General features: G+C 34.6%; 2 protein-coding genes across 7 annotated transcripts; one reads left to right on the top strand and one right to left on the bottom strand.

Moving 5' to 3' along the window:
• The first annotated feature begins 1,646 nt into the window (after window positions 1–1,646).
• On the top strand, window positions 1,647–21,772 carry LOC110837461 (uncharacterized). 4 transcript variants are annotated; one of them, XR_015535303.1, is made up of 4 exons: window positions 1,647–1,984; window positions 2,500–5,742; window positions 19,574–19,839; window positions 21,328–21,772. XR_015535303.1 is itself a non-coding variant. In XM_087349539.1 (3 exons), the coding sequence occupies exons 1-3, from the start codon at window positions 1,978–1,980 to the stop codon at window positions 19,756–19,758; spliced, it is 3,243 nt and encodes a 1,080-aa protein (XP_087205665.1). In that variant the 5' UTR covers window positions 1,648–1,977; the 3' UTR covers window positions 19,759–20,011. The 4 variants fall into 4 exon arrangements, 3 of the variants coding, with proteins under 3 accessions (XP_087205665.1, XP_087205663.1, XP_087205664.1); XM_087349539.1 differs by lacking the exon at window positions 21,328–21,772 and having other exon boundaries at window positions 1,648–1,984; window positions 2,692–5,742; window positions 19,574–20,011; XM_087349537.1 differs by lacking the exon at window positions 21,328–21,772 and having other exon boundaries at window positions 1,648–1,984; window positions 19,574–20,011.
• Nup44A (nuclear pore complex protein Nup44A) lies at window positions 8,259–27,082 on the bottom strand. 3 transcript variants are annotated; one of them, XR_015535305.1, is made up of 8 exons: window positions 26,719–27,082; window positions 25,200–25,356; window positions 24,091–24,352; window positions 23,395–23,628; window positions 22,897–23,051; window positions 21,768–21,903; window positions 13,549–17,107; window positions 8,259–11,158 (listed from the first exon to the last, which is right to left on the bottom strand). XR_015535305.1 is itself a non-coding variant. In XM_022079586.2 (8 exons), the coding sequence occupies exons 1-7, from the start codon at window positions 26,827–26,829 to the stop codon at window positions 16,981–16,983; spliced, it is 1,182 nt and encodes a 393-aa protein (XP_021935278.1). In that variant the 5' UTR covers window positions 26,830–27,082; the 3' UTR covers window positions 8,259–11,158; window positions 16,969–16,980. The 3 variants fall into 3 exon arrangements, 2 of the variants coding, with proteins under 2 accessions (XP_021935278.1, XP_021935279.1); XM_022079586.2 differs by having other exon boundaries at window positions 16,969–17,107; XM_022079587.2 differs by lacking the exon at window positions 13,549–17,107.
• Window positions 27,083–27,105: the final 23 nt, after the last annotated feature.

Here is a 27,105-nt window from a genome sequence, read left to right as displayed (position 1 = left end):
TCATATCCAGTTTCATGGTCTACACCTAAAGACTGAATTACCCAGAAAGTTAATTGTTACGTTTTCATGTGGGTACAAAGTTTGGTGTCTCACCTTAAGAAAATAATATGGATTGAAGGCTTTTATGGACAAACAAGCGAGGAAAACATATTAACCTAAGAAGTAACAGGGAGATTAATGAAACAATTACTTAATAAAAAGCTAGCTTCATAATTTAGTTTTCGCTGAATATTTTTTAAATTAATAAACCAGGGATAATGAAATGTGCTGATCATGTGGCGCACAAAATTTAAATTTAATTTAAAAGCTAGTTCGTTGTTTGTGGATAAAAATATCACGTACAGTAAAATACCAGACTGGTATTTTTACTTCAGGAATTATTTGCCAGTGTCAGCTCGATAGCATTAACAATTTGTAATTTTCCAGACATTTCCATTATCCGATACACGTCATTGTTCGCTCTCATATACGCAAGACTTAATAATTAATTACACCTTAGATCTCATAATTATAACATTTGTGACAGGATAAAATATTGTCATAGCAAACTGAGATGGTATTCGTACACAATAAAACAATAACAATTCCTGTAACTCAGAGACTTAACTCAATATTAACATCTTCTCATTGCCAACTAAAACGACGTCAGTAAACATAAAATGTTGTATAACAAATAAATCAATAACCGTGCCTGTGACACACATCATATTAACAACAAAGAAAATTGCCCTTGCCAACTGAAATGGTGTCAATGCACATGGCATGCTGCACGATTTGACGATTAATAATCCTGTTCATGTAACTCAAACACGCGACGTTTTGTCAACATAGACCTTTCCGGCCTCAGATTCAGCTGCAAATCCTTATCGTCGAAAACGAGCAGTATTAATGTCAAATACACTGAAACACTAAAGTGCTTAAAAATTAGGCCCAAAAATTGAATTACTTCGCTTGTAAAATTCTCAGGAACTTCATTTTGCACAAATCACATATGCGAAATTTGAGCTTCTCATATCAGTGAAAATGTCGATATTCTGGATTCTGACACCGACAAGGTACACGCAAAAGTTCCATCCCCAGAAGACGGAGTCCGTATATTCTCTATGCGACGCAGTCACGACCCAACATCGACACAAACCACAGATTTTGTCCCGTTGTCACTGGTACACCGTCCAGTTCTTTGGTGGTCCCCAAGAGTGGAGGCTCGTGAAATCCCAAACGTCTCGGCTTGATAATAGAAGTAGGCCATTAATCTTGTATTTACTGCACATAACTAAAGATCGCTATTTATTAGGTACGGTAAGTCCATTGTCAACAAATCTAAAGCACACTTATTCACCAGTTCATCCTTTGTCTGAAAAAAGTTCCCACTGCCGTATGTTACAGCTGTCGCATTTTGGTTTTTGTCATAATTAGGCAGTTTTGTTGGCAACAGTATTGTATCATCCTATTTTCGTGTCAAGCGGCGAACTTAGCTTTCCAGAACTTAAAATGTAATTAAGACGTTTTAATAATGAATAATGACAAACACGGACAGCTGGACGAGTAAAAGTTTAAGTCCAACAAGAAGTGGGTCAGGAATTAACAACAACAACCCCACCCCCACCCCAACCCCCACCCCCACCCCCAAGCACTGGCGACGCAGAAGTACTTCGTATTTCGTCACGCTGACAACAGCCCCGCCTCTCCCACTCCTTGGTTACACAGTTGAGAATGGATAGGAAATGTATGATGAACCACCATACTTATTGTTACTTACTTATTGTGTTGGTAGCAAAGTTTTTATTGCAGATATTTTCTTTTCCTTAGTCCTTCGGTTTTGGCCCACGACACCAGTTGTTTATATGAGCCTATATCCATAGGTAACATCGATAAAGATAATCGACTGTCGTGACTGATACAGTAACCTTCATTTTGCGCCCATGTTTGTAGAAAATATCGTTAAACTTAGCTGATTTCTCTGAACTGGTATTTGAAATGTTACGTAAGTATATATTACGGTAATAATGATAAAGCTGTAATTATGAATAACAAGGTATGCATAATACCCATACCGGACGATAAATGTAATTCAATTCACGGCATTTTTTACTGTAACCGGTTATACAAAAAGGTTGGTAGCCTATAGTATTTCTCTGAAACATTAGTTTTCGGGAAATATCGTGAAGGTCACTGTTATATAGCTTGAGCTGTTCTGCGTAGTTAGATTTTGTATAGTGCAGGGACAAATCGAACCGTTTTTCATTGTTACTAAAATATACTGCATTTGTGAAAAATAAGATTGTTTTAATTGCCCGCCACTATTTTTTAATTTATCATATCAACTATCAGCTCCTGTAAAATATACAAAAAATGGTAAACAGTTGTAAATAATGTGAAGTCTTATGTTACATTCAAAGCAGTAAATTCAGTATTGTTTTACTAAAATACTAATTTCTTGATACAGATCCTGTTTTAAAATGTTCGTTCAGTAAAGTAATTAATGACTGCCATTTTCAGATAGGCGCTGTCATCTAAATATTGAAAACAGTGGTTCAAACGTATCTAAATTAAACTTCAGTGACGTAACCTATAATAAGCATATTCATACCCAGTCTGACATAAATATGGAAACAGACAACCCTTTTCCATTATATGCAGAGGTTATTCAACAACCTCAAATGATGGGCTGTGAACTGACTCATATTACAGATTACCAAGAAGCAATAAATAAAAAGTATGGTTATTCTAGAAAGGATGCAACAAGTAAAACCATTACATTGCTGTCTCCATCATCCTTTACTGTGTTGCCTTGGTACCCAACAAGCAATAAAAATGACAAACTTACATCATCAATGGAAATTAAAGCCAAAAGTCATCATATTATACATACAAAAATTATTCATTCTGGAACAATCTGTAACTCAACAGAGTCCAGAGTTCCTAACGTAAGTGTCACTGTTTTGAAGAACTTGCCAGATTTTGTCAAAAGCAAACAGTTTCTGACAATAATACAAACTGGTCCACATAAATATGACAGAGTTCAAATGGAGAAACATCCATATGAGAGAGAATTATTGTTTAATCTGGAAATAAATGAGTTTTGCATGCACAGACATGCACCTTATCTAAATACCTGGGGTGCTGGAGAGTCAGCAAGCAATATTTATGCTGATCACTTACAGCGGGCATTCGTAAAAGCCGATACCGCGGTTATATCCACAATGATCAAGTTCCTTAAAAACTGTAATAGTGCGATAAACAGTCATCACGTACATGACACTGGCTCAAGTACAACATACAAAATGTTGTGTGTTTCAAACAGCAACATGGCAAGTGCCTCTGAGAATCATGGTGAACAAAGTGATTATCATATCAGTGATTTAGAAGAAGATAAAACTGTCAGCAAAATTGATCTGTCAGTAACTCGGCAAACAAAATACTTGCATGCAAGTAACATCCTCTGGTATTCCTTGCCTGTTGTTCTTTTTAATGAAGAAATGCCATTGTATACTGATAACATAAGTTTGTTTAATACATCATATTCATGGCTGGAAGGTGAGAAAAGTCAAGTACTAGAAACATACAATGCAATCTGTAAAAACAGACATATTCAGTCTGCATGTATCGCAAACAGCATTTCAAGTTGCTCCAACAAGCATTCAAGCATGTTAGCCGAATGCATATCTTTCGATGACAGTAGTAGGAAGGTCAGTTCAGTTAAAATCTGGGAATATTCTGATGACAGAAAGGTAATTAATAAAAATAATGAACCCTTTACATCAAGTGTTGTGCTACATGAAGATGATGTCACAATAGAAAGTGAGGCGTCAACAAGTTTGGAGGAACACGGTCTTGATACAGATGGAAGAGAACTATCAGACATTGAAATGCAGAAGAAAACAATGGATGCTGATTCAGTGTACCATTTACGTGATTTTACAAGAGACAGTACAGATGAAACTGGTTTTGGAGGACATCCCATAATAAAGTTCCATAAATTACAGAGCTTGTCTCAACCATCCTTACCTACATATTGGCTTGACAGTAGCACAGATGACGAACCTGATGATGGAAGTGACAGTCTCAGTGAGACTTTCACAGAATGTGAAGACATTCACCAGGAAAATATACCGAAACTGCTGGGGGCTGTCACAGAAGTTAATAAGGGAAAAGAGGACACAGAGACAATGCCTCATGACACGCTTAACGCAGTTCCTTATGAAACTGCTGAAGAAGAAACAGTACTTATTGACTCTAACAAAAATGTGCACACAATTGAGTCAGGCCATTTGGTTATTAACACTAAATCAAATGTAAATACTTGTTTTAATGAACTCTGTAATAAATTACATAATTTTCACTCAAAAAATAATCTGATATTTTATGAAGAAACGAAACTGTTGAATTCACCATCATTTGACATGAATGGTGGTAATAATGCCCATGTAGTTCCATTTGGAACTATTCGGGATTCAGATATTTGGTACAGAGAAAATGCCCTTGAATTGGAATCTGAAATCAGCCAAAATATAAATGGAAATGAAGATCAAGTCAATGAAAGAAATGAAAAACAGAATCCCTTGCTCTCACTACCCAACAGTGAAAAAATATTCAGTGTTGATACAATAATTCCAGATGGAAACGCACAATTCAAAGTTCAGATCCTGTCAGATAATGCTAATCCACAGAACAGGCCCAAAACTAAGAAGACACATACAGACGAGAGATACTATTCTCATCCCATACTTTCAGCATGTGATAGTAATTATGCCCATGGTGAAAATGTTCAAAACAAAGTATGTGCACTAACTTTACCAAGTAATACTAATACAAGCAAAAGCCAGGTGGATGTACCTACATCACAGACACATGGGGCACAGGAAGAAATCTATGACCTTACTGAAGCTAATAGCAAAATTCATAACAGATATAAACCTCATATGAAAAGGGGCAATATATCAAGTCCAAAATACATATCTGCACAAAAATCACAAATTTTCACAAGATCAGTTTCACCAGATGACGTTTGTAGCAGTGATGTAAATCAACATCTACCTGGTCAGAATGAACAAGCCGTTTTTTATAATTCAGCTTCAAAGTCTGTATCAGATTGTTGGGAAGTAAATAATCAAACACAACAAGTATCTTGTCCTGGTATACAGAATAACTACAGTCACAATCAAATGGCTCAAGTTCATAACAGACATCTAGAAGACACTCTGCATTCATGTGTGGACATGGCTATTAAAAAGTATGAAAATGACATATCATGTTATACAGAGGCAAAACCAACACGAGATGTTACAGTACAAACAAATATAAGAAGCTTCAGCAACTTGTGGAATAAGAATTATTGTTTCTTGTGTTTCAACAATTACAATCAATTTAATAATAATGGTTTGAAAGATGGAAACCATCAGAATTTAGCTTTGAAGAGAAACATTGAAGCTCTCTACCTGGAGTCTGTTTCTGTACACAAGAAAGCAAGGTATGAAATCTTGGAATCAATAAATGTAGAGCCTGACATTTGTGAGTTGCCTATTAACCTTAGTTCAAAGTCACAGAAGTCAGAGACCAATGAAGGTTTCTTTTGTGATTATAATAATGATGAGAGCGATTCTGAAGATGAGGAATTACAAGATACTTCAAAAATGGATGTAGACTCAGATCACAAGGTTCCAGATGTTGCAAAAGATATTTCTTGGATGGGAGATGATATGAATCAGAAAGAGCTGTATATGAGAGACCAAATCATAAAAGGTAAATTCAAATTAATCAGTCTATTTATAACTGTGACTCTTCCTTTCTCCAGTCCTCATTGACATAATTATGATGGTGATTATAATGTTGACAGAAGCGATTGTCAGATTTATATTAGTATGCAACTTTCAATAGTTTCATACTCTGTAGTCTTCAGTATCTGTAAAAAGTAAAGTAAAGCTGTCCCACTACACGCCATGTAGGCGCTTGGGGGGAGAGGTTTATAGCTCCTACTCATTCTTGATCTCAGCACTAGATTGGGGTCACTGGTCAGCATCACGCCCTGGCCGTGCTTTACCCCCAGGAAAGGACCCCGGTACCCATTGGATAGGAGGGCCCCAGAACTGGTCTGGATGCAGAAGCTAGAGGAAAAATCCTCTTCCCCCATTGGGGATCGAACCCGGGTCTTCAGTATCTGACAAATGCAAAATATCTTATCAGCATTTGATGAATTATGTCAAAATCCACACTGATAATCCCCAATAATTTCTTCTGCATGTGAATTAGCCTTGATAAAAGAGCACTGGATAAAATTTTGTGTAGCTGGTGATATTCCTTGATAATTACTACAAACAGTTTTATTATCCTTCTGATACATAGGTACAATAATAGATTCTTTCTTCTGCTGTGCAATTCTTTCTTACTCCAAACAGAATCAGTAAATTTGTGGATGTTAACATCCAGCTTGGATAAATTCTACCATAATAATATCAACACCTGATGATTTATATCTTTTCAGTTTTTCAGTAGTGATCTGAACCTCAAAAGAATTAGGCTGAGGTACTAATGGTTCAGTTCTATGTCACCCCCTGTAAATTTAATAGTTGATGAAAATTAAGAATTACAGAAACAAAAATAAATATTTCTTCCACCTTCCAGTAAAATTCTCTAACAGAAAAATTGTGCTTCTTTAGATGCTACTTGATTCAGACTCACATATGCTAGGGAAATTTTTAAAAGTTGGAAAATCTACATCAGTGGAGTCAAGCATGTTTCATTTTAATGTAAGGAGTGGTTTTAAGGTAGACACATATTTTCAAAAGTGAGATATTGTAATTTAATAAAAATAACATAGTAGGTTTATGATAATATTCACTAGTACCATTTCTTCTTCATTTGTCAAAATTTTGAAATGTCACATTGTCTTTCATAGCTCCATCCAAAGGTGAACACAACTTTGAATGGAAGGATCAATGTCAGTTACCAAACACATGCAAGTACTTCACAGAAGAGAGGGCCAATCGAAGCCGTGTATCTCTCAAGCGTTCGATTCGTATTGGCCTATCCAAGAAAGCCCAACCATCACCCCTCCATCCACACTACCCACAGTAATGGATCAAAGAATCTCTTGACTTTTAGGTCCTGAAAAACTTTATCCTCCTTTTGCCACAAAAAGTACTGCCCATAATAAATTACCATATTCAACCTACACTATTTGTTTGAAGACTAAGACACCAACAGTTCTGAACAAAGACAGAGAGAAGCACATTGCAATAGTGTTTTATGGTAACAATTTTTTATTAGATACACAGGTGGATAAAACCAATCATTTAGCTAATACAGAGAAGGAGTAATGAAGCATTACTGGTTGAATAGGTCTGTAGAGAGCAGAAGTGCACAACAAATAGTAAAACACTACTTTATTGAATGTTACCACATTTCCCCCCAATGTGTTCCCCAAGTTACAAACGTAAATGCATTTGAAACACCCAATGGTTGATTTGTTTAGGTGGCTACAGTGAATGTTGCTTATAAAATGGATTACTGATCTGTTCATAACCAACTGTCTTAAGACTTAAGCCTTGTGAACACAGAGTTGGGATTTCATGCATTTGTTATGATTGTCTTGCTCTGTGTACATGGTGTGAGTGGTTTGAAATGTATAATCAGTCAGCTTCTTGATTTGATTTTTATAAGGCAGCAGCGTTTGATTTTCAGCAGTCAAAAGTCATAAAGCATATAAAGAGGAAGTATTTTCTACCTGCTGCAGTTAGCTCTTTTGAAGATGGCTCATTAGAACAAAACAATGAAAATTGTTTCACCTCTGAGCTAGAAATTTATTTGTGGTATTGCAGCTCATTTAATTGAATTCAAGACTTGTGTTCACATATGAGTTGTGCACCTCTCTCTGAATTTGATGGTCAAATCAAAGGAGGCAAAAAACACAAGCACATCAAGATGTTAAGTTCTGAAATTTCTTTAAACGCCTTGGTTTTAAATCAGGCATTTTCATATTTTAAAGTTTCTCTATATACAGTATGAATAATTTCTAAAATGATTTCATTTTATTGTATAAAGTTTATTCTTTCATATTCAACCAGGAAATTCAAAAACAGGCTTCCCTGTGCTTGGAAGCAGGCACTTTAAATGCTAGAGTTTCTACGCAAGTTATATTTTGAGCAGCATTTTTTTTCAAGGCTTCATATCTTTGTCCCACTGATATTGCTGGTAATGAAATACATTTACTATAGGAATGTCAGTATGGATTAAAGTAAAGTCACTGAATACACATAAAATAATTGCAATATTTAATATATTTTCCTTCAACCAATAATTTACTAAGTTCCTTTCTATTCACAAAATGTTACTGTACCATAAATACTGAAATATGTTTATGAACAAGCAGTGTAATGTGATGAATCTCTTTTGGTGCAATGCTGCACATAAGATAGTGATAATGTACGTACCTCACATTTCTTTTAGATTCTACACAAATACCAAGACTTGTTTACCTGAATCTAGAAATACAGTTAAGTGCTCATAAAATGTAATATTGTCATTCCTGTTTACATATGATAAAGCTGATCACACTAACAGCGTACAGACAGCTGTATTTACATAAAACTTTCTTAAATTAATATTCCTTTGTTTTTCAAGTCTGCAAGAAAATTTATTAAGCCTAACACTGTTAAACATGGGACTGATGACATAAAATAACAATATCAGCTGTTTACTTTACCAATATTTGAAATAATTTATTTAACCACTTGTATCACAGTTCAGCTGTGTTTATCATGCCAGTTACATTTGTTTCACATCACTTTATTAATACTGTTCCTGTTTTTCTCAATATGTGTGAGATAATTAACAAATATTTAGATAGTACAGTGCTTGAAAGCACTCAATATAGATACTGTGCATTGATCAAATATGAAATGTTAGTACAAATAAAATAAATGTTCTTTTGAAGTATAGATTTATAAATAATATTATGTAGGATTTGAGGTTTTCACAGCGGTGAGTCTGAAGAATTCTGTCTTCTGGGTTGTTGCTCCGTGTAGTCTGGTAGATGTCCACCAACGTTTCAGAGGTCCGGGCTGCCTCCATCACTAGGGCGGCGCCAGATGATGGCAGTATGGACCTCTGAAATGTTGGTGGATATCTACCAGAATACAAGGCGCAATAACCCAGAAGACAGCAATCTTCAAATAATATTATATTATAGTATCCTCACATAAGACATTGTGTTTCATCCTTAAAACGTTGAGTAACAATACTGATGAGAAATACTCGTAAGCCCCTTAACCACTAATGTAATAGTAACATTAATGGTTCAATCAGTGGTATATGTTCCAGTCTGGCTAGTAGTGTACTGCCAGACCACTACAACTGGAGGAATCTAAAATAAATTGTTTTATTATATAACACAACAATGGCATGTTGTTGTTAAAATTCCTTTGCATTATGGTGATGTGGGGTGGGGGGTGGGGTTAGTTATATTGCATTTCTCCACATCCTGACTTCTAGAACAAGATTCAGCAGTGGGTTCAGTATGGTTTAGTGAGTCTAATTTTTTCAATTGGTGATATAATTTGTATTAAGTGATATTAGTATGGTCAAATCAAAACATAATTTCAGCTTCAAATTATATATATTCTTGGACACATTTTCCTTTGTTGGTTTAAAATACCTGATGATGGTAGCAGGCTTATTTCCATCATATGCTTCAATGTAAATATTTGCACATGTTTTCTACTTACCTAAATAATTATTTGAGAAAACTGAAGATGTAGAACAATTTTTAAACTGCAGTTTACTATTAATAACTAAATAAAACCAACTGCATACACCACATGGCAGTAAAGTGGATTCTCAGTCATAGTCCATGAACATGTTTGTCTTGCATCATATTTACCATTTACTTCAAGAGACTATAGGACAGAGATGGCAGACCCCACCCCCACAAAGATACTTTAAAAAACTTTGTCAGATTAATTAAATTTGATTAAATTAACAATGCTAATTAAAACACAGTGCAAATGAATTAAGTGCTTTAAAAATGTGTCCTTTTTTAAACTGTAGGCCTACACATGATTTGGTGATATTTATCACTGTACTGGAAAGACAATTCATGTCCGATTTCTCCACTCTCAGTTGTGTGTACAAGCAAAGTTATATCATCACTTAAAATACTCCTGAAAAGAGGTTGGCAACACTAGTACAAACAGCTTAAGAACAATTAATTCTCCCACTGTTTTTAATTATGGAAGTAAATTGTGTAAAAAAGATATTTAGAGTGCAGCACAAGATGACAGTGCTTAGGGTGCATTATTTTCCTGACATATTGAAGAATAAGCAATGACAATTATGATGTTTCATACCCTAACAGTTCATAAAAGTAAGTCATAAATAGGCCTGTCTACAGTATGCTAACCACCTCTGGCATTAAGTATTTAATACCAGGATTTATAAGTATTAATTTAAAGGTTAGAACAGTAAATTTGAGAACAGCACCTTTCGTGACTGGTACAGACCAAACATTACTTTTCCGTTATAAACGTATGTCATTAATCATAGTAAAATTTGATACTTCCATTACATCAGGATACCAGTTCTGGACATGAACAAAACTGCAACACAAATTCTGCTGACAACAGGAAACAGAAAGCCCATCCCTACATCAAACTGGCAACTAAATACAGAACTGTCTTGAATACTGTACCAAACACACAACAATATTCATGATCAGTAACTGTAACTTATACTAACAAAATCTTGTAATTATTAAACAACGTTCAGTATTTACAGATACTGACCAAATATCAATTTTATGAAAGATGTAAGTCCCCATTCCATATTTAATTATACTGGTGAATTCATAAATATGTCTCAACCCATTAAGAAACTGTATATGAGAGACAACTGTTCTGATCTTATCTGTAACCAATGTCTTAGAATATCCAACTATGTATAAGGCCTACTTAAGCTCTACAAACACATAAAGTAAAACAGCCAAATTAGTGTAAACAATTCTTGTTTAGCATATCAATCAATACAGTAATACTGAACAATGGTATTCACAGCCAATGCAGTATTGTAACATGCCACAATTTATATGGAATTGAAACTCTTCCTAAGTCTAAACAGGTAGGGATTCATTACTCCTCTCTGGATTTGTGCTCTCTCCGGCACCATGCTAGAAAAAAGCAAACAGTATGCCACAATATTAATTATACTTTTACATATTTTATATTTCCTTGACCAGTACATGATGTTAATAATAATCAATGTAAAACCATATTCTCAATTACTTTGAACATTTCCCTTATATCATGTCCTAGAATTCTGTGTAAGTTACAGGTTGTGTAAAATAATTCTTTGCTGAAATATGGGTCAGGTTTCCTCAGGAAGAATATATATGAGAATAAAATACATCCTATACTAAAACATGTGAAACATTCGAACACAGAATTATTTTCATTGTCATGGACATAGAGGAAACACTGCATGGCCTTTAAGAATATTTTGTCTGGAGCACCAGATAAATAAATGCATGAGATCTGAGGTTTTCATAGCAATGAAAATGTAGATTGTGGTCTTCTAGGATAAAACCACAAGCCAAAGACTAATAATTACTCAACTCTTTAATAAACATATTTTTCAATCCTATGAAACATTTAGTTATGGAATTTAGTTTGTTTAATAATAAATTTTAATATACCAACTAAAACACTACGAATCAACTATATTTTCTCAGCTACTGCTATGGAGATAATTAAGAACCAGAAGACATACAGCAAACTTTACAATTGTTCTAAGCTTACTTATGAGTTATATCTAAAGATATTGCAGTACATAAACCAAGCATGTGTATCTCAAGAGTAATGAGCCCATACTTGTCTTTGGAAATTTGAAACTGACTTTGGAATTAGATATGCAGACATTGCTGTGCAATATTTGACTGCTTGAGTCAGAATCTCTCCTGACACATCATTCCCAATCATTGTAACATGACTTTTGACACTACGTAACTTCTGAGGTTACAATAACTAATTAACCAACTCAATGTGCCACTGTCTTCGAGAAAATTTCAGTTAATCGGTCATAGGTATAAGGGCCCTGTCATCCTGTATAAATCTCTCCACTTCCCAGCATGGCCACTTCAACCCTGAAGATGTAGAAAGTGATTCTCTTAAACATTGCAATCTACCTATAAGTCTACAGGTTGTCACAACATTGTGATATACACGGGATTCTAACTCTTGAACTAACTTACACTTTACTTACCTAATAATAAACGTTTTTAATAACGCAACACACAGCTTGTTATACATATGTATCACTGAAATTTTACACTGTTCACTTTGATATTTGGTTATGAAACTGTGTCTGTCAAAACAAATACAATAACCTATTCAGTCTTGTAACCTCAGAAATTACTATATCAGGCTTACACATTTACCTACATGCTTTCCTTTGGATTTTTAACTTGGTTTAACAAAATTGGGGGAAAAAACACTATAATAACATATAGAACACCAAACAGACAGTTCACACTAAAAGCTTCTCTTCCTCACAATGCAATTGCAAAATCAGCCTCAATTCGTTTAACTTCTGCTTAAACAAATATGCCATATGTTAGAGTTCTCAAAAGAAATTAGTTCACATGCTCCTTGTGTTGTGATTAGTAAAGTGTTTTGTTGGCTTATGTAACACACTACATTTTCACCTGTGAAAATTACAAAGTCATGGAAACAGGACAGCACACATATTGCAACTACTGAAAAGCTAAGAATTGTCATAATATTAATGTCACAGAAACTTGTGTTATACGTACAATGTTTCATGTTACTGATTCAAAGCATCCATCTGCTTTTAACTTACTTTAATGTGTAACTGAATATAAAAATTTAACTAGTGTGAAAATTCTCTGGGACTAGTTACTGTGTGCACTGTGTCACATACTGACAATTATCACACCCAGCTTTTGTCATTATAGTCTGACAAAAAACAGAACTATGGCAATAAATTTGGTTCATGATCCAAGGAAGCAGATAACAATGACATTTTCCCAAGCACATGCACTTCAACTTATTCATACAACAAGAAGGCTGACAAAACAGAAAGGGGCTTTGCATTTCATTAACAACGCTCTTTATACATATGAATCAACAGATCAGAGTTAATATTTTGACAACAATAAGCACACCTAATATTCTAAAGCATTAAGCTATTTAATAAACATGCTATGAGTAAAATGAAAGAGGTTCAGTGTCATTACAATTAATATTAACAGACCAAATGCCAGGCATTTAATTATACAAAAAATAAGTAAAAACAAAGTTTAGATTTGAATTGCTGTAATGAATTACATATATCAAAATATTATCTTTTTAGTTTACATCATATTAGTAAGTTCCAGCCATAACTGTAATGAATTATTAATGCTGAAACCTTTTTAATGTACCTTGATGAAAATAACATCCTAATTTATTTCAGCATTCAAAATCATGTACAGTTCCACTGCAGTGCAGTCTTTGAAATACACTTGAAATATACAAGTTCTTTTAGATGAAGATCTCGTACCTTACAACATATTTAAGAGGATGGCCCTTTGTCAATTTTCTGTGTCTGCTTAGCATTTTCCACTTTGAATGTGAGTTAAATTTTTGTTCACTAATATTGATTCTGGCATAATAGATCAACTATCACCACATCTTTCAAATTTAAAACAAAGTTAAAAATTCCAAATAGTAGCATAGTACAAGAGTACCACATGCAGCCCACCAATCTGTTCTGTGCAGCCCATATACATTTTTTGTAACAGTGTTACTCTATTTTGTTATCAGATGTGGCAGTATCTAACACTAAGCAGCTGTTCAGATTAATGAACAGCGTGTGTTACTGATCACACATGGGCAGATGCATACAACAAAAATTAAACATGATACTGCAAAGTACCGAAGCAAAACTGTAGTCAAGTTTCTTAAAAATGGCAGATTTTGTTAACTGATTATTGAGGAGTTTGTGAATCTGTTTGTAATTATAAATGAACAACAATTTTAATATGATGGCCTGGCAGCCCATGAATCAATTGTTCATTCTTATAAGAAAATGCAAAAAGCCCCAGGTGTTAAAGGCTGAGAACCCCTGGCTAACTGTACAAACCGTTTTATTGAATTTTAAATACATAAGAAATTTGTTTGCTTCATTGTAACTTGTACATACTTTGTCACATGAAATTCAAGAATCTATCATTCCTTTCATGCAATTCCAATCCACATTAAGGGGTGGTTCAAATTTGACCCAGAATTTTTTTCAAGGCAAGTCAGTAAACTACCTTATCTATTTCATACTTTGTAGTCTTCTAGAACTACTCTCCCCCTACACGTACATTCTTTCCCAATCCCATTAAAATGACACCAATCCACATTACTGTTAATAAGAATGAAAATCATGGGTCAAATCCAAACCATTCTAAAATATACCATTAGTAACGTCCAAGAAAATCATGGAGGGCTGGAATTCTGAAACTAAATGACCAAATCAGAAGCCTGTGCATATGATACATTCCACAGAAACATTTGTTTCCACCTAAAAGACTATGTGGCTTTACAACTAAGAAGGCCACAATCCACCTTCTATATATTTCTCTAATAGTGAAACATCAACTTGCACAGCCAAACAAAAGTAAATAAAAATTATAGTTTTGCAAATTTGTAATCTCTTCCATGCGAGATAAGAAGTTATTCAATTCAATTCAATTCTTTTTATTAGAGTGCTGCATCAACAGCCAGTCGGCCAATTACAGATGCAGCACAACAAAACAAAGTAAATACAATAATAATAATAATAATAAAGTTCCTAGGAAACAGACAGATTAATAATTAAAACAAAGCAAAAAGTAACATGATTATTTATAGATGAAGCAATACCATCTACTTTAGGATATGCCTACGAGTAAGCAAAGATATCAAAATCATTATTATTATATCATTTTATTGTGCATTCTGATGATGAGACACAAACAATTACTTAGTTTTCTCTGTGCTTATTTCTATATAAACCTCCTTACTAGAGTCTAGCAAGTTTCTCTTTGTTATTCTTTCTGGTATTTATGTTTTTAGCCAGTAAATAATTCAATGTCATTGACAGAGACCAAAGTTATTTGTTCCATTCAGTACTAAAACTTACACATTTTCGTGGACTTTATTAATGACATATTTCTAAAGCAAAGTTGAAAAATAAAGGTGACATAATATTAAATATGTGCACATAAGAGTCTGGTTATGGTACATACAGTTAGCATTTTATTAATGTCTTTACTTAGGTTCTTCATGCATATGTACATAACCATGGCTACTCTCACCAGTAAATTATGAGAATAAATGGGTGTTAAGCCATTTGTTCTGTGCAATTAAACATCTAAACATGCAAGAAACATCAAGGGCAAATGGCAAAGTAAAATTTGATACCTACATGAAGATATTCCTTCAACTAGTACTGTCAGCAGAACTGCATTACATTCAGTTACTAATGGCAACAATTAGCAATACTTTTTAAGTTTATTTCTTATAATCAATACATGTGTGCCATGCAGGAACTATATAAAAACACACCTGTAAGCAAATATGTCATTTGGAAAAATGGCACTATCCTGTTCAAATTTTGAAATCCAACTTCATGCAGCAAAGTTGTTCTAGAGAACCTAATAGTTACTCAGCTAACCAAGAAATTCCTTGACCTCGGTGGAATCCAAAAGTGCATTAACACGTTCATGAGAGCCCATCACGAACCCTATCCTCAGAGAGTGAATCTAATTTACATTCTCATGGCCTATTTCTTTCAGATCCATTTTCATATTCTCCCATCTATGCCTAGGTCTTCCAAGTGGTCTCCTCTTTCAGGTTGCCTGAACTTCTCATCTCTCCCATGCATGCTACATGCCCTACACATCTAATGATTCTTAATTTCATTACCCGAATAATATTCTGTAGAATATTGGAAATGGTTTAGGAAACAAAGAGGGAGACCACCACCTGAAAGATGTGTGTACTCAGGTTAGTATTAAAATGGATCTTAAAGAAAAGGGTGTGGAGTGGATTCATCTGGCTCAGGTTAGGGACCAAGCCAACCCATACTATGCCATGATCTTATTACTTATACATTTTTAACTCACTACATAGGTTCGAGATTTATGAAACAATCAGGATTTCACTAAACTGCAGGACATTATTTAATTATCACATTTCACAGGAAGTATAGTACAATAAAGTTTTAATCCTTTCACTCATGGTTTAAAACTCTGTCACCACTGATCTATTAAAAACTTTTGTTACCATCATGTCTGTTTTCTGTTCATAAAATTTTGGTGGGGAAACCTCTTGGAAAATATATAGCGCGAAGACCAAGGATGGGAAGATAAAATTTAAATGGATCTCAGGGAGATGTAAGATGGAAGTGGATGCAAATGACAGGATCATGTCCAATGGTCAACTATGGTATTAGTAGTGCTCAGCTTTCAGGTTCTGCTAGCAGTTTTATTGTTCTATTTCCAGCACTACACAAAGAAAAAGGAACATTTAGCTTCTTTAATTTGCACGTGTGTATAATCACTGCTTTTGATTCAGAAATGTACTTCAATGGTTTACGTGTGATGGCAATAGAGTTATTATGGAGAAGTGGGTTCTATTGGTAGAATCCCCCACAGCACACAGGATTTGAACAAATCTGTAACCTTTCTTAATGATTGTCAGAAGTCACCTCAGTGACATTAAGTAATACAACAGGATAATGCCAAACATAAAAGAAAACTGCATTAATAATAAATAACAATCATGTTTGTGATGTAACAGTGTGTAGTATAAAGACTGGAAGGATATGTAGGATATGCAGTTGCAAAAATGATTCATCAAGCACATGACAAATGAACAAGGTATCTCAGTTTATTCTAGCTCACTAAGCAAGCATAATCCTTGTAACACCTATGTACATGACTTAAAATACCTTCAACCTTAGTCATTTTTTGAATGGTTTGTTTTTTTCAATGGGTGGTGGGGGTGGATCTGAGCCAAGCCACGTCATCTTCTGAAATCTTCCCTTTATTACTGGAGCTTGCCACTTGCTTGAGGTTTCCTCTGAAGTCCTAGATAAATGCAACATATCCGATAAACAGTCATGTGTTTCTCACTGTTACCATTCAATAGTCCTTGAGTCAATAAAATGGTTATTAATCATGTAATATACACTTGAATATAGAAAAATTAACAACTACTCTTCAAAACATTTATGTCCGTTAAAATTAGTCACAGTAACCATTTAACACATAGCTCCCCATCTCCATTTCTGCGGCCATATTAAATAAAATAACTCTTTAAACGGGGTGAAGTTAAAATAAGATGTCTGGGCTTTACAGACTATGTAAGTATGCTTTACTACGTTGCCATTAAGTGAACCAGCCTTGAGGTTCTCATAGCAGTGAAGATGTTGGTTTTGGTCTTCTGAGTGGTAACACCACGTGGACTTGTAGGCAGATACTAACGTTACGAAGAAATACACTGTCTCCATCTTCAGCACATCAGTACTAAAGATGGAGAGAGTAACTTTCCCTGAAATGCTGGTATCAATCTGTCAGTGCACACAGAATTGTAACCCAGAAAATGAACATTGACAGCCTTATGTTGCTTCAAAAATTTCTCAGTCTAAAGACAGTTGTCTGCGGGTCCAACTGTACCTCAGGTTCACTGCATGAGACAATTTTGCTTTATTTTACACAGAAAATTGAAAATGATTTATTTCTGGTTATAAAATACTTTATTACATTACATAAATTAAAGATACTAATAGTTCAAATGTCTGATAGATTTAATGACTATTTCCTTTAGCAGTAGTACATTATAGATTACTGACTACTGTATAAAAATTAGTGTTTTTCACTGTAAGAATATTTTAAGGAGTTATACAATGGCTGTGTCTTAACAGCATTAAGGTCCAGTCCATTTCAGACCAACTTTCAAAGGAAAACCAGGTTACTTTGTACATTTGAGTGCCTGTACAAATAAACTTAGAGGTAAAGTTGCCCCTGTGACTATACATCACACCATGAAGACATGGTAGTGTGGTGGTAATGCTCCATGCATTCTTAACCATGACACTAGACACGAGTGGGCTCTGAAGTCAGTATGGACATTGTGAGGAGAAAGATCTTCGCTGCTGCTAATAATCAAACATCAGTAATCCTGTTTTTAGCCAGTCATTATAATCAATGACCTATCTAAGGTCATAATCTTTCAGCTACCACAAGTATAAAGGCAGTGATGATTCTCGGACAATGACAGCTGTTGATCAGCTTTGTCCAACCAAAAACACAAAATTATCATCTGACGGAATAAAACACTGCAGCAAATTGCACACGAACTCTTACTAAACTGACTGCAGAACTGTGCACTGAAGTTCCTCACAGTTGTTTCAACTTTATTCAACAACAAAACTCCCAACTTTTTAGAAAGTGTGGTATCCAACATATAGTAGTATCAAGCATTACAACCTTTCTGATAGGTATTTCATATTATGAAAATTCTGTCTGTGCAACATCTACAATAAAACTGAAGTTCTTATATACTCAATATGTAAAGTTTTATTTCACTTATCACATTTTTAAGCCTTGAACAAATAAAGATGCAAAACCTACAACTTAGTGGATCTGTATCTTAAGGCCCCAGACACGACGTTGTCACTCATCTCCATCCAGTGTCAAGGTCTTCCTGCCACATTCTTAAGCACAAGGACAACTTTACATTTTGCAAGCTAAACTGTACCCATAAGGGATCAGTTACAAGTATTAATGTAACAAATTCTCTGTACATCATACTACCCACCTCAGATGTATGCCATTATCAGAACACTTTTTGCAACACCAATTTGTGATGCAAGCCAAAATTCACATTGATTTATTACTTCAGTTGGGAGACAAGACGATATGTTTAAACCAACACCAGAAAAAAATTCTTTTACAACACAAAATAAATCAAAAGAATCAAAATTACATAAAAACTTACTAATAGAAAAGTCTAAACTATACAACAATATACAAGGACAGTGGTCAAAGCCTTTAAATTGTATATGTTATGCAGCCCCACACAAGAAGAGTTAAGATACTTAATTGAAAACATCAGTCTACATTTCATACTTTTTCTTCATTCCTATCTTTTTCTTTCTTTTATCTTCCTTCATCCTATGCCTTATTCTGTACCTTTATTTCTGAATGTGACATTGCTCCATTATGTTTTACATAGGCTGTATGTAATCAAAGCAGCAACTGGCTCTTAGTTAATGCACAGCATACATTGCAGAAACACTATAGTTCCATACCAAGCACTTAAAAGAAAACCAGCACAAGGTATTTAATAGGGTGTAGGAATACACAAATAGTCTAAGGCACTGAACATTCAACCTGTATTATCATCACCTCAAAGACAACCTGTTCTGCTTTCCACCAATATGTAAGAATACAGCAAAACACAACTTTAAAAATGATAAACTTACAATATAAATCACAACACACCTGAAAAGTGTGTACACAAAATGCTTATTATGAACTTATCTCCCACAGACATACCACAAGACTTGGACGCATCAACATTCCTCCGAGTATTTGACATCCTTAAACGAAGGGGGCACTACTGGAAGAATTCTTCTTGTGGCACTTATGAGGGTCTGCACAACTACACAAGACGTTATGTTCCATTATCAACTGGCATCAATACTTGGAGGATGATTCTTTCCATTGGATTCTAGCTTAATCATCATGCTCATATTACAAGAATTATGGAAATAATGAAGAAGGCTGGCAAATGTACTAATAACTTGAAGGTTCAGGTACGTGGTGATATTTTGTTATTCTGTTTCAAGATACTACATTCACACTCACTTAGAAGCCTGATGAATTTAATATAGAGGCCACCAAGATGCAAGTCTGATCGGCAGCTATGCTTCACATTCACAGTCACAAGTGCATATCTGTTAGTATTTCACATGGTTTTTTTTGTTGTTTTTTTTTCAAGAAACAATATTTTGTGATAAGCTGCTCTACATAGTCCTTGCATTGCACATGTTTGTGCATCTTGTGTAGTAAATTCTGCAACTTTTATAACTACACAAAGAGAATTATCATTATCAAATCCCCTGAAGTATCCAATAGGGGGACTTTACTAGTTATGTCTTACTTGCATTTTCGGATTATTAAACACAAGACCAGTGCCTTCCAACAAATAAAGAACCCATAAAATTTTGTATGTAATGGTAACATTTAACAGACCAGTATTCATAATTTCAAACTTGTTTTCATATTAGACCAGTGACTTAGCTTTAAATGCTGGAGATACTGAAACGTGATACTCTGCACAACCCAATTACCCCTATATACAACACAAAAATAAAAGCAAGCCCCCAACCACCAAGGCAGAGAGAGGTTGAAAGAATTAAAAAAACTATGAACTATTCTTACCAAGTGAGATTTGAGGTTCTCGCAGTGTTGAGTATGTAGATGGCTGTCTTGTGGGTTATTGTGCTAGATAGTCTGACAGAAGTTTACATAATCAGGGTGACTCTTCACCCTGATAACAGAGGTAACAAGTACCTCTAAAGCATTGGTAAATTTCTACCAGACTATTACAGCACTACAACCCAAAAGAGAATCATCTTCAGTTTTTACCAACTCCTTCCTAGAGAGTTAATAGTTGTTCCGCCAGTCAATAAATTACGTTTTAATAGAATCTCAAGACTCATACTGTTTTCAACAACTCACAACTATATTCTATCATGAACCAGATGAATGCAGTTCATACACCCACAATGTATTTCTTAAAAATCTGTATTAATCTTTATCATACAATATAGGATTTAAATCCCCATACTACAGGACTGTCAGCCATACTTTTAACTCTGGGTTTACAGTTTAATAGTATGCTATTGCAATACATGGGCAGCTGGATCGTGTTTAAGCTGTGTAAGTTAATATCACCCTCCCATCTATATCTAAGTCTCAGAAATGGTCTCTTACCTCCAGCTTTTCTGACTAAAATTTTGTTTGAATTTCTCATCTCTCTCAAGTGCCACACACATATTCTGCCTCTTTCTCCTTGATTTCATGATCCTAATAATATATATTGAAAAGTACAAATTATGAAGTTCTTACTCTCTCTCAAGTGACAAGTTCGTAACACATATTTTACTACTTCATCTGTTACTTCTGATGTTAGTTTATTCCAAAGGTGTGAATTTCCTCCCTTCTCTGACCATTTGTGTGTTCTGTATTGATACCAGCACAAATTTTACAATGAACCTTATTATTTTAATTCACCACAGGAGTCACTGATACAAGAGAATCTTAGTTTACAAAGGAGCATGCAAATCATGCATAGAATACGAAGAGGAAAACTTAATACAGATTCACATCTACAACACTTTATTTTTTATATAAAGAAAGCCAAGAAAAGCTACAAAAATTTAACATTTTGTTTCTATTAATTCTTATTACACGGAACAAATTGTTCACAAATTGTAAAGTACAAAATAATAGTACAAAAATAGCTTGCATGTCCCACAATCTGATGAAGCTCACTTCAGTCATAAACATAACTCTTCAAAACTGACTTACCAATAAAATACCTTTCATTATAAACACAAACCATATTCACTCAAATTGGCCAGTGATTTCAGCTGACACACTACTTCGAATTTCAATCAAAATATCTCAATGCCAAGGCACCTGGTTAGGATTGCTTATGGTACCCAACTTATAATACCTGGTTGTGGAGCTTTGGCTGGTGGTTGCCACACCACCAGATGGACCCGGAACTGCCGGCGTAGAAGAGTCAGTCTGAGCCTGTGTGCCATCACCCTTCAGAACAGCAACAGATTTCCAGTTGTTCAAGTAATTGGCTAAAAATGAGGAGTAATTCAAGTTAAACGTTACATACTTCTTAGCATATGAGAAAAAGTGGAACACCACCTTTCCAATACATCAGTTTAATTCTCATTTGCTACTAAGGAGAGTAATATATTTCATATTACCAAGTGTACTGTAAGTCTAAAATTTTGCAGATACACAGATAATGTGGGCTTCTTCTATTGCATAATCTTTTAGTAAATGCATCATTTAATTTAAACATCTAAATAATATTGAGCACCAATTACATCTTTTATATAAAATCATTCTGCCCTCTCTATATGGTGACTACTAAAAAATCATATAATGTATAAAGTGATATATACCATATTTTCTTGATTGTAAGACACTATCAAATGTAAGACGCACCCTGATTCCTGAAATGTAAAAATGTGAAAAAAGTGCATCTTAAAATCGAGCAAATATGATAGTCACGTTTATTTAGATTGCAGCTTTACAGTCATAACTAATTAACTAATGGAGCTAGGAATATGAAATTTGTTACGAAGAGAGATTATAAATATACTCATGAAGTAACTGTAAAGGGTTCCGGTGATGGAAAATTCTGAGCTTGTCCATCATCTGGTATTTTGAAAAGAACATTTCAAAAACTGTTTCCACCCTCAGGATGATAGATGGAAGGCAAGTACACTGACTGAGTGGTCTATTAGAGACCTAATCTCAATTACTGACGATACCCCATATCTTTGTAATGTATTTTCAATTAAAAAATTCCAACTTGTATAAAAATAAATCCTAAACCCTATGACTATCAACACAGGAACCTGGCATTCTAATCAGTTAGCTAAACTACATTCAAATAATGGAATATAAACTTACCTTGGCATGAGTTCTGCCTGGAAATGCTTGTATTCATTTTGTGTAGTGCTTGCACGGTACCACAGGTAGCAGAAACAATCCTCTGCATAGGCATAAATTACAAATATAATTTACTGTAAAGTAATCCTTTTGCATTTATCACTTACATTTCCACAGGCGAACAAAACCATCGTCTCCTGAAGAGGCAAGAATAGTGCCAGTTATATTCCAGCACACCCTCCACACTGTACTGGTATGATCTTCAAACTGAGCAACCATATTTATATCAAATCTAGTGTGACCACTCTGAACTGTGCTGTCCCTAAAACATGTAATAACAAAATTCTTCAGGTAACACCTCTCATACAAGATTAACTGGATTCCACCACACAATGTAATAAACATTAGCATGTACCAAACTCTTAACATAACAGTTCTCAATTAAATCAAAATCACACTGTATTATTTTAAATAGCACGGAAAACCTTAGGCAAAGATGATACAAGTGTTTACTCCGAAGAAGTGCACTGAATGAAATAAAAATATGTTCACGACAGCTTTCCCCTGGTTCATTCTAAAAAAAAACAGCATGTACTTCATAAGTCATACCCCTCAATCATTTATCCATTTGTCAACACACATTCATGGTCAGACACAATACTTACACCAAAGGCTTCAAAGAGGCAATTCGCAAATTATTTGTAGCAATTGCAAGAAGATGGAAGCTGCGACCCAAATTTGGTGCAAAAGCAATGTCATGGACAGCCTCTGTTACACTTGCCAATGTCTCAGTCTTTGACCAACGGCGAGAGTTTTCACTGTATTCATAAATGAATACTTTGCCTCCGTTGCCAGTATTTGAATCATCACTTCCTACTGCCAACGTAGGATGATGTAATCTGCAAATACATTAAGAACCATTATTTGGCTAGTAATTCAAATTTTTCAGAGTCCAATGAAAACTACAAAGGTATGCTGAAAAGAAAAATCTATTTATTATTTCCATAATGGGGACAGATACTTCACTGGAACAAAAACAGGTGCTTTCTTGAATTTTACTCTGTAATTTTACAAAATTATTTCTCAACACAGACACATCTGCACTTCATGTGCTTCTGTCAATGTGCACGTAGTTTCATGAGTTCATAGTGATAGAAATGTCAATCACTGGAATGTTTTCTGTAGTGAAGAACTCGATTACCGCATACTTCATTCTGCATTGACACTGTATCCTAAAGAGTGGTTTACTTTATGCCACTAAATGGATTTGTTTCTTAGAAAAAAATACAGACATTACTCTTCAGTACACCCTTGTAATTCATTAAATAAATTAATTACTTTAATACAAAATTAATTTTTACCTGGAAAAAGAATGATTCCAGCTAAGACAGCTACATGGAAGTTTACAAGACACCTCATGCTGTAATGTCCACTGACAAAGATTCATGACATCAGGAGCTTCATAAATTCGCATAACCCCATCAGCTGAGCAGGTAGCCAGAAGAAGTCCCAAAGATTTTGGAGCAAACTTTACGTCAGTAACAGAAGTTCGAGAGTCCACCAGGTTGGTTCGGCGGACCCAATGTTTCATCCCTCGCTCGCCAGGCACAGGACTTTCACCAACTGCAGTGTTACAAAATTAACAGTTGGAAACATCATTTTGTGTTGAATCCAATCACCGAGCATTTAAAAACTTCACATTCACGTGCACAAGGGACAAGTTGGGGGAGAAAAAACCAATCCTCCTTTTTCTTCTTCTTCTTCACCATTGTGTTTAAATTGGTAGTATGGTTAGATTTCTTTCCTACACTGAACTGAAATTATTGTTGGGAGACTGACGACTGTGGTGGACACTTCTATTCTTCCTACTATACTGCACAAGCAGTAGCCAATATTTACCGAGCTGCTGCATCAATAAGGCTGTAACCTTTTTTAAGAACTGCTCTGTAATTTCTGACTCTAGGTAGTGTGAAGAACTTTGCGATGCATCTGTATCGGCAAAGCAATGTAAATGGTAACCTATGTTTTTCCTTCTCTTATTAAAGAAAACAGATAGTTACATATTTAAGAGTAATTATGCCAACTCCAAGTACACTGTGTACGCCGAACGTAGCTCAAAGACAGTGCCAAACACACTGGTATAATGAATCAACCATAGTCACAAATTAAGGATCAAAGAAAATTATATTACTTCTTCCAACATGGATTTCATGGAAAAATTGGGTTTTTTGGGAATACCACATAAAAGTGAAGAGTAAAAATATTCAGTCTGATGCAACAAAGAAAAGTAGTATATTGTAACATGAACAATAAACATAATAAAATTACACGAACAATGCATACAATAACTAAGAAAGAAAAACTTCATTTCATACACATATTTTAATATTTTTATAACACTATCAAGAAAAATTGTTCCAAGAATGTGTATAATCTTTATTTTGAATTTTAATATTAGAAATTTACTAACCAATTTCTTCCCACACAGCAGCAGTACGATCAAAAGAACATGTAGCAAGAACTTGTCCAAATTCAGGATGGGCCCATGTTACCTTCCAAACCGACCCACTATGCGCCTTCCAGGTTGCTGTCAAGTTCCAATTCTCATGTTCATCCTGGTCCCACACCTATGAACAAATTAACTTGGACCTGGAGAATTCTGCAAATTTATAGGTAAGTCAAAACAATGCAATGTGTAGCTATGAAATATATTATTTCATTGTCTTTCCAATAATTTTAATCCTGTGAGTTAGCCATCTCATCTTTCATGTCTCTACATTTTCCCAAAACACCTTTTTTTCAACTTACAAACATATACAATTAATCCCACATGAATCTTCCAGTTAAACATGTCTTTCTCATCCTCATCTCCATACTGACATATGGTTCAACGATTTACTTTACATCATCTTTGCTTTGAGATGGCTTCTCTCTAAACTCATCATGCAAGCAGCACTAATTTCTTCATGTCACTCATCATTCTTTTGTTCTGTGATTTAATCATTTAAAGACATGTTTAAAAACAACAGTACTTACACACATTGTTTCCTCTTATATTGTCAATAAGTGATCATGTAACATTTTTAATATACTGTAGTATATAATATGTACTCATAGATATCTCAATTTAAATTTCTCACATTTATAGTTTAATATCAGTCTAGTTTTTCACAGGTAATAGGCATCCAAGATTATCTTAACATTCAAACTGTTCATCATTAACTAATTCAAACTTAACATGTATATTAAAAAGAAAGAGTTCTAAGGCTGAATATGGTTGTCTTCTCGGTTGTGGCACAGGAGAATTAGGAAAAAAAAAAAAAAAAATATATATATATATATATATATATATATATTGTGTTTGGTATCAAATTTTTAGTTTCATTTGATGGTTTTAATTATGGTCTTATTGGTTTGTTGGTTTTAAAATCTTCAAATATAATACTGTAATTTTTATTCCATGTCTTCTTATTATCTCTTGCTGATAAGTCTTCTGTTGCTTATCAGGTTCAAATTAGTTCACTTAAGGCAACCAGAGACTGAGAGTAGGACTGACAAGCCCTTCCAAAACATTATGGTATTCCTTTAGAATTTCTGATAATGAATTTAGTCCAGAAGAATAACAACACAATATAATTGCTAAGATTAACAAACAACACTTCACACAATTTCATGTAATACTGGGTTAAACACATTATATTGTGTGAGTATGCATTAGTAACACATCCTAATAATTCTTTCCTTTTCTAAAACTATCATATGTTCTGATAACGTACAAAAAAGGCTGGCATTATGTCTGTTCTAGGTTTAACAGTGGCTTGTTCATAATGACTTGGACTCTTTTTGGGTACTTGGCAATGCTGTCGTATTTTAACATATAAAATACCTGCATTATGAAATATGTCAAAACCTTAGAAAAATCTATTTTTTTTGGAATGAATCAAAGAAGACCGCAAGTGCAGTTTTCAGTGTAACAGAACATTCGTTACCTTAACAAACTGATCACTGGAACAGGTAGCCATTCGTAGGCCATAGAAGTCATACGCAACATCATGAATAAGATCCTTGTGCTCGGTATTAATACTATGGGCTTCGAACATTTAACTGGCGATACCGTCTTGCGTCTACTTCGAGCCCTTAATAAGAGATAACCTTAATCTGGAAGTTCTGTAATTCTCTGCTTAATTTGTTGAAGGTCAACAAAATAACAAACCTAAACTTACGTATCACCACACATTTACCGACGCACAAAGCCTTCGACAGCTACGGACGTAGACCGATAGCCACGGATTATAACACACAGTTTATCTGGCGTACTGCATATGGTTTCATGACTAACTAACTAACTAGATGGCTTACCGAACCCAAAGGTTCAT

Source organism: Zootermopsis nevadensis, unplaced genomic scaffold (assembly GCF_977971745.1).
Source record: "Zootermopsis nevadensis isolate Lab colony 2312 unplaced genomic scaffold, Znev_1.0 Znev_ptg000016l, whole genome shotgun sequence".
Lineage (NCBI taxonomy): Eukaryota > Metazoa > Arthropoda > Insecta > Blattodea > Termopsidae > Zootermopsis > Zootermopsis nevadensis.
Note: the sequence above shows the minus strand (reverse complement) of the source record. Positions and strands in the feature narration are given on the sequence as shown.

What these genes read in the sequence shown, in the direction of transcription:
- LOC110837461 (XM_087349537.1), top strand. An exon ending in GAGAGACCAAATCATAAAAG is followed by an intron (nt 5,743 to 19,573) that starts GTAAATTCAAAT and finishes TATCTCCCACAG; the next exon opens with ACATACCACAAGACTTGGAC.
- Nup44A (XM_022079586.2), bottom strand. Translation starts at nt 26,829, where the DNA reads ATGTTCGAAGCCCATAGTATTAATACCGAGCACAAGGATCTTATTCAT. An exon ending in TGCTGTGTGGGAAGAAATTG is followed by an intron (nt 24,353 to 25,199) that starts GTTAGTAAATTT and finishes GTAACACTGCAG; the next exon opens with TTGGTGAAAGTCCTGTGCCT. An exon ending in TGGAATCATTCTTTTTCCAG is followed by an intron (nt 23,629 to 24,090) that starts GTAAAAATTAAT and finishes ATGTATTTGCAG; the next exon opens with ATTACATCATCCTACGTTGG.